The 8,486-nt window shown below is 39.0% G+C and overlaps 1 protein-coding gene across 1 annotated transcript in view; it reads left to right on the forward strand.

Moving 5' to 3' along the window:
- The first annotated feature begins 347 nt into the window (after window positions 1-347).
- The window catches only part of Tmcc1 (transmembrane and coiled-coil domain family 1), a 104,372-nt gene continuing 96,233 nt past the window's right edge, over window positions 348-8,486 (forward strand). Inside the window, exon 1 of the mRNA XM_013010562.1 lies at window positions 348-1,047. Coding sequence (XP_012866016.1) covers window positions 475-1,047 — 573 coding nt within the window. The 5' untranslated portion in view covers window positions 348-474. The remainder of the gene's footprint in view (window positions 1,048-8,486) is intronic.

Consider the following 8,486-nt stretch of genomic DNA (forward strand, 5'->3'; position numbering starts at 1 on the left):
TTTCCAAGCAGTGGTGTTCTGTTAACTACTATTATGGTGTTCATCCCCAAACTGGCTGTCTAGTATCCAGTTCTTCATATGTATGAATAAACTTGTAGGAATTTTTTTTCCTAAATGTTATTTTCATTTCCCTTGTATTTATTTGGCTTGGGCTTTTTATTCTAGAAAATATAACCCACTATCTGGAAAACTGTCTTTTAATCTTCTGATTAAAGATCGCTAAATGATAGTGTTTATTTGTTTGGCTAGTAGCATGTTTTTCTTTGTTTTAACACTGTACATTTTGCATTTTCTGCATGGATTTATGATATAAGGTTCTTTCTTTTCTTTTTTTTTTTTAATATTAGATAGGCATGAAGCCACCGTCTTACAGCTGCATGCATGTCACTGTTGAAGCAAATGCCTACCTAATTTGACAGTCTTGGTGTGCTTAAAGTTTTTTTGAGTTTGCAAATAAGCATATTAAGTCTACTGATGGAGCCTTCAGGCAGTGAACAGTTATATGAGGACCCTGATCCTGGAGGCAGATCCCAAGATGCAGAGGCCAGAAAGCAAACAGAATCAGAACAAAAGTTATCTAAAATGACCCACAATGCTTTGGAGAACATTAATGTGATTGGCCAAGGCTTGAAGCATCTCTTCCAACACCAGCGCAGGAGGTCATCAGTGTCGCCACACGATGTGCAGCAAATTCAGACAGATCCAGAACCTGAAATAGATCTGGAAAGCCAGAACTCATGTGCTGAGATTGATGGTGTCCCCACCCACCCCACAGCTCTGAATCGTGTTCTACAGCAGATCCGAGTGCCCCCCAAGATGAAGAGAGGGACAAGCTTGCATAGTAGGCGGGGTAAGCCAGAAGCCCCAAAGGGAAGTCCCCAGATCAACAGGAAATCTGGCCAGGAGATGGCAGCTGTTGTACAGACAGGCCGACCCAGGTCTTCATCGACAACTGATGCTCCCACCAGCTCAGCTATGATGGAAATAGCTTGTGCTGCTGCTGCTGCTGCTGCATGTCTACCAGGAGAGGAGGCAACTACAGAACGGGTAAGTCTGTCAAATTGTATTTATCTCTTAACTTATTGTTCTTATGTATGTATGTGTGTATGTACACACAAACAGGCTTAAGACAAATGTTCAGTTAATTTTCCAGTAGATCCACTGTTTTTGAAAGCCATTTGCTTCTGCTTTATAGTCATCCGCCACAAAATTAGTCTATTTTTTAAAGTAGATCATTGGCTTTTTGGTTAGATTTTATAAACTTAATATTTTACTTTTTGCTGTGTGTGTGTGTTACTAAGGAGTCAAACCCAGGATTTTATGCGTGCGAGGCAAGCAATTTTACCCACTGAGCCATATCCTCAGTTTAGCTAGACTTTAAAAAAAAATCCAGATTTTTTTTTTTTAGTCCCGTCGTGGGGCCTGAACTCTGGGCCTGGGCGCTGTCCCTCAGCTCTTCAGCTCAAGGCTAGCGCTCTACCACTTGAGCCACAGTGCCACTTCCGGCATTTTTCTTTTTGCTTATGTGGTGCTGAGGAATCGAACCCAGGGCCTCAGGCATGCAAGGCAAGCGCTCTACCACTGAGCCAACTTCCCAGTCCAAAATCCAGATTTATTATGTCTTTGTATGTGAACAAAAATAATGGTTTAGAAGCCGGCCACCAGTGGCTCAACCTTTAATCCTAACTACTCAGGAGGCTGAGATCTGAGGATCAGGGTTCAAAGCCAGCCTGGGCAAGAAAGTCTGTGAGTTTCTTATCTCCAGTGAACCACCAGAAAACCAAAAGTGGCACTGTGTCTCAAGTGGTAGAGCACTCACCCTGAGCTGAAGAGCTGAAAGAAGCGCCCAGGCCCAGCGTTCAAGCCCCATAACTGACAAAAAAAAAAGGCTTTGATTTGATGATGGAGATGGGAATTGGTTACAACAACCATGACATTTTCAAACAGAGTTTCTATTATTTTTTCCTTTATAGGCTTATTGATAAGTATTTCCCCTCAGGGTAATCTAATTAGCATATCTAAACTGCTATAGCACAGTGTTTTCTCCATGGTTACTTAATACATGTAGGTGGTATAAACTTGGTTACTGTGTGTCAGTTGAAAGATAATATTGGAATTGCCAAAGGTAAATTGATAAAGTCAAAAGTTTTTCTCAAAAGTGTTTTGTGTTAATGAAAATTTTAAAACCCAGATATTTTGAAAGAATAAATGCTTCATGTAGAAAACTTTGAAAATGTAGAAAAGTAAAGGAAGAAGAGTTAAATAACTTTTGACTATTTTGATGTGTTTTCTTAATATACTTATATACTAAAATTTTTATCAAAATTAAAATATTTAGCTTTATTAAAATTGATATGTTAAAGCCATATTCTTTGTAAATCATAATTGTATTTTTCAATTAAAACTATCATGAGCTTTTTTCCTTATTCATATTTATTAATTTTACTAATGGTAGAATGTGACATTTATTATACTATATTAGTCATTTTGATATATTGAGTCAGAAAAGATGAAATTATTTAAATTTCCAGTTTATTTTTCTATACTTCTTTAACGTACAGTATTTTCTACATGGGTACTTAATACATGTAGGTGGTATAAACTTGGTTAGCTACCATTTATTGTTTGCTTATTGTGTGGCAGCTGATATGTTTATTTTTTTATTTTTTATTTTTATTTTTAATTTTTTTTTTGTTCCGGTCATGGGGCCTGAACTCTGGGCCTGGGCGCTGCCCCTCACTCAGCTCTTCAGCTCAAGGCTAGCACTCTACCACTTGAGCCACAGCGCTACTTCCGGCTTTTTTCTTTTTGCTTATGTGGTGCTGAGGAATCGAACCCAGGGCCTCATGCATGCAAGGCAAGCTCCCTACCACTGAGCCACCTTCCCAGCCCCAGTTGGTATGTTTAAACCCACAATTTTCTCTTTAATTGCAAATAGTCTTATATTTTGCTTTGACAGATTATATTTTCTCATTTTTGTGGGTAAGACTGAAGCATAAGAAATTAAGTATGTCTATCATTTTATTACTAGCTTCTTTTATAATGAACATTTCAGACCTTAAGTATGAATTACTAATTTATTAGATGTATTTTAATAACGATTGCATACTAGGTACCATCTGACCTTAAAGGTTGATTTTACTGATGGTACCATATTGTCCCTCATTATTTAGTATTGGACATAGTTAAGTAAGTACTTAAGAGATAATTAAAAAGGTGTAGGAATGCCATCTGTTCTTTTTTCTTTCACTTGGTGAGGGAACAGAAGACACTATATGAAAGGAAATTTAATCATTACCTGACTCATGTAATCCCTCTGGACATCACCTTTATAATAACAATAAAGTAAACTTAAAAAAGATGTTCACTTGGGCTGAGATGCCTGCCTAGCAGGTGCAATCTCCTGGTTTGGGTCCCCAGTACCAAAAAGAAAGGACAAAAAAATACAATTAAAAAACAAAAAACAAAAAGAAAAGATATTAACTATTATAATAAGGATAGTTTTTCATGTATAAGATGGCCTTAGTTCAGGCTCTTCTTTCAGATTAAAAAGTGGCTATCACCTAATTTTGTTTCTAGTACCAGGGTTTGAACTCAATTCAGACTCAGGTTTGCATTCACTCACTTGTACTTGGCTGGCAATTAGCCACATGAGTCATACCTCCAATCCAGCTTTTTGCTGGTTATTTTGAAGATAGAATCTCATGGATTTTTCCCTGGGATGGCCTGGTCCTCATTCCTCCAGATCTTAGCCTCCTAAGTAGCTGTTACAGGCATGAATCACTGATGCCTGACTAAGATTATTTTGATTAAAACTATTCATGTTTAAAGTTTTCCAGACTGTCTTTAAAATGTTTTCTGATTCAAACAGTAAATTGCACATGCAAACAACATAAGAATATATATACAGATAACATAAATAATTACAGACAAGCTGAGAAAAGAAAAATCATGTCCAGTTAAAGTGAATACTTTAATGGAGGAGAAGTGTTCTTTGAGTTCTTTGGGTTGTGATTTGAGTAACATTAGTGTCTGGGGAGTGCTCAGGGGAGAAGAGATCATTTCAGACAAGGAAGATTTTGAATCTCTGTTAGAAATTGTATTGTTGTATTACAGTATAGTGCCCAAAGCTCATTCTTCTAAAGTCTAGTTAAAGTATTACAGCCTATGTTGCTACACACACACACATATATATATATATATGATATATGTATATATTATATGTATGTATGTTGTATGTTACAAATATATATACTAATGAAACAGTACCATGGATATTGATATTTTTGGCTTTTTGCTAGTTAATTGGAAACAAAAGTCTAACAGACTTTTTCTACCAGATCTGGCTTTTGAACCTCAGTCCTCAGATCTCAGCCCCAAAGTGTGAAGCGTCTGGCTTCGGTTGTTTACTTTTATGGATCTGTTACAACATGGAGATAATTTTTGTACTACCTGGATGTAAATAGGAAGGATTTTTTAAAAATTGATTTTTTGATTTTTTTAAAATTAAGTTTAACTTTGTTGAGCTATTAATACAAGCAACCCAGTAAGCCAGCTTTCCTGTTCTCTGAAGGGGAAAGAAATCAGGTAGCAAGTGGTTACTTTCTGTTGCTGTCCACCAGATGGTGCCATAGGCCAAGATCAGGTAGGAATGAAAGGCCCGCTCTGCATGGACTTCAATGAATTGGAGATATTTTGTGATTATGATGTAGTAGTTATTGCTTTTATTTTTTTTTTTTTGGTCGGTCGTGGGGCTTGAACTTGGCTTGGGCACTGTCCCTGCACTCTTCAGCTCAAGGCGAGCGCTCTATCATTTGAGCCACAGTGCCACTTCCGGTTTTCTAATGGTTTTTATTGGAGATAAGAGTCTCACGGACTTTCCTGCCTGGACTGGCTTTGAACCACGATCTCAGATCTCAGCCTCCTGAGTAGCTAGGATTACAAGCGTGAGCCACCAATGCCCCAGTTAGTTGTTGCTTTTATTAGCAAATAAATAAATTTCTATAGTTGTTTACTATAGAAATGGAAAATAGGCCAGGCCCTGGTGCTTTACTTTTGTAATCTTAGCTGCTTAGGAGCCTTACATCTGGGGATTACAGTTCAAAGCCAACTAGGCAGGAAAGCCTGAGACTCCTCTGTCTCCAGTTAAATACCAAAATGGCAGAAGTGGAACTGTGGCAGAAGTGATAGAGCACTAGCCCTGTGCAAAAAAGCCTAGGGACTGCACCAGGCCCTGAGATCAAAATTCCAGGATCACACAAAAGAAAAAAGGAAAAGAAATGTGACATGTAGCATAAACAGTATATTTGTTGGTAGGATATGACAGTATTAGAAAATTCTAACTCCACAAAGGTTAAGAAAACCCACAAGATTTGTGTGGGAGAACTAGTTAGAAAATAGTGTTTGTTTCCCTAATATAAGTGTTGAAAATTGTAGGTTTTTTTTTTTGTTGTTGTCTTGTTTTGTTTTTGTCAGTCGTGGGGTCTGAACTCCGAGCCTGGGCGCTGTCCCTCAGCTCTTCAGCTCAAGGCTAGCACTCTACCACTTGAGCCATAACACTACTTCCAGCGTTTTCTGCTTATGTGGTTTTAAGGAATGAAACCCAGGGTCACATGCATGCAAGGCAAGCACTCTACCACTGAGCCACCTTCCCAGCCTGAAAATTGTAGTTTTTAATGAAAGCCAGTAGAGTTCTCTATTTTCTATATAAGTAGTGTCATATGGGTTGCTGATACTGTCAAGAGCATGTCTTATATGCACAATTCGTAATATGAGACTGGAAGGAGAAGCCAACATTAGAAATAGAGATGTAGTTTAACTTTTTAGTGCTTATTCCTGAAAGGTACTTTATACAGCAAGACTTGATTGCCAAAGTGAGCAGAATATTTTGATTATTCTTAGTAATTTTATCTCATTAAAGGACATTATTATCATTAATTATGTAGTTAATAACTAGTAAGAGTGGAAGTTGGAGGTATATAGTGTTGGAGGTATATAGTGTTCTTGACCTTGGCAAATTGTTATACTAAGTTTAACATTGTAGGGATGTTTCTTAAAATTTGTTTTTAGTAGGGCTGGGAAGGTGGCTCAGTGGTAAGAGTGCTTGCCTTGCATGCATGAGGCCCTGGGTTGATTCCTCAGCACCACATAAACAAAAAAGAAAAAAGTTGGAAGTGGCGCTGTGGCTCAAGTGGTAGAGCACTAGCCTTGAGCTGAAGAGCTGAGGGACAGCGCCCAGGCCCAGAGTTCAGAGCCCACAACCGGACCCCCCCAAAAATTGTTTTTAGCGACTGAGAAGTTGGCTCAGTGGTAGAATGCTTGCCTTGCATGCATGTGGCCGTGGGTTCAAGTCTTCAGCACCACATAAGCAGAAAAAAGCCAGAAGTGGTGCTGTGGCTCAAGTGGTAGAATGCTAGCCTTGAGCAGAAGAGCTGAGGGACAGCACCTAGGTCCCAGAGCTCAGCCCCCACGACCAACAACAACAACAACAACAAAAACTGTTTTTAAAAAGTGAGTTATGTTTCTTATAGTCAGAAATAGCAGTTCTGGGATTGTTACCAGGAAAGTTATGTACAACTCATCTGAGAAGTGGCAGCTTTTATGATGAAGACTCAATGTAATACAAAGTAGACTTCAGTCTTTAAATTTATAACTGCTCATGGTGGTATACACCTTGTAATCCCAGTACTCAGGAAGCTCAGACAGGGGGCAAGTTTTAGGTCACCCTATCTCAAAAAACAAATTTAACCTGTTTTCTTTTGTCCTACAAAATAGTCATATGCTTTAGGATAAGCAGTCCTCTAAAGAAATACAGTGTATGACCAAATTTCTGCTTTTCCCTTTTGTTCACAGACTTGGGCACTTTGTTAGCAGTCTTGAATCATAAAGAGTAAAGAGTAGAATTTTGGCTTCCAAAGTTCACTGCTTTTACTTATCCAGACATTGATCCAAAGTCTTGCTTTTAGAGACTCACTGATCAACAGAGGGATCAGATCAAGGTCATCTGTTATACAAGATAATACCTAGTTTTCTTTTTTAGGGTTCACAGTACAGCATTTAGCAAGAAAGGCATTTTGACAAGTTTGAGCTTCACAAAGTATTTGTATTTTTAAATTTTATTTTTTAAATTATCTACAGTTATATACGAGGGACTTCATCATGACACTTCTGTACAGTATTCCCCCACGATCACCTCCGCATTCTTTCTCCCCTCCCAGAGTGTTCTCAGCAGGTGTCAGTGTGCTATTTTCATACATATAGATGAGTTACATCAATCATTTTCACCCTCATTTGCTCTCTCCATTTACCCTCCCCCATCCCTCTGCTACATTCCTGTATTTATTTGTTAAAGAAATTGACAACATTTGTTAAAAATTGACTTTTGATGTTAAAGTCACCATGAACTAAGGTCCGTGGATCAGTATGAACAGACAAGATTTTACTTTTGAACTTTAATATTTTAGGGTCACAGTTAAAACACATCTGATAATGATTTGTGCCTTTTGTACTGTATACATAAGACTGAAAATATACCTTTCCTAGAGAGAGAGAGAGAGAGAGAGAGAGAGAGAGAGAGAGGTGTGTGTGTGTGTGTGTGTGTGTGTGTGTGTGTGTGTGGTGCTGCTGCTGCTGCTGTTGCTGCTGCTGCTGCTGTTGCTGTTGCTGCTGCTGCTAGAGTTTGAAACCCTCTTGTTAGGCAAGTACTTCCATCATTTAAGCCATGTTTCAAGCTCCCTAATTTTAAACACATAAACATTTGATTTAAAAAAATGATCTGATAGGGCTAGGCGTGGTGCTACACGCTTGTGATTCCAGCTCCTGGGGATGTGCAGACCAGCTGAATCACAGTTTGAGAGCAGCCTGAACAAAAACTTAGTGAGATCCCCAGGCGTGGTGGTGTGTCTCTCATTCTAGCCACATGGGAAATCTAGGTCGGGGCATCAAAGTCCAAGGCTGGTCCTAAGCACAAACATAAGATGCTTTGCAACAATTAACTAAGCGAAAAAGGCCTCAGGGTGTGGCTCAGGTTTAGTTAAATGTGCCTGCCTAGCGAGCTCAAGACCATGATTTCAAACTTCACTGTCCCCCCATCAAAGAACAAGCCAGACATGGTGGTACAGGCTTGTAACACCAGCTATGTGGGAGGCAGCAGTAAGAGTAGCATAGCCTGTCTAGGAAAATCAAGATCCTGTCTGAAAAACGAAAACAGGGCTGGAGACAAGTGATAGTGTGCTTACTTAGCAAGCCCAAGACCCTGAATTCACACTCTAGTAACATCCAAAAAAATGTTTAAATTTAATAGCAAACTATTTTGTTTTTTTTTTTGGGTCTGGTCGTGGGGCCTGAACTCTGGGCCTGGGCGCTGTCCCTCAGCTCTTCAGCTCAAGGCTAGCGCTCTACAACTTGAGCCACAGTGCCACTTCCGGCTTTTTTCTTTTTGCTTATGTGGTGCTGAGGAATCAAACCCAGGGCCTCTGGCATGCAAG

This window comes from Dipodomys ordii, unplaced genomic scaffold (assembly GCF_000151885.1).
Source record: "Dipodomys ordii isolate 6190 unplaced genomic scaffold, Dord_2.0 Scaffold12, whole genome shotgun sequence".
In the NCBI taxonomy this organism is placed as follows: Eukaryota; Metazoa; Chordata; class Mammalia; order Rodentia; family Heteromyidae; genus Dipodomys; species Dipodomys ordii.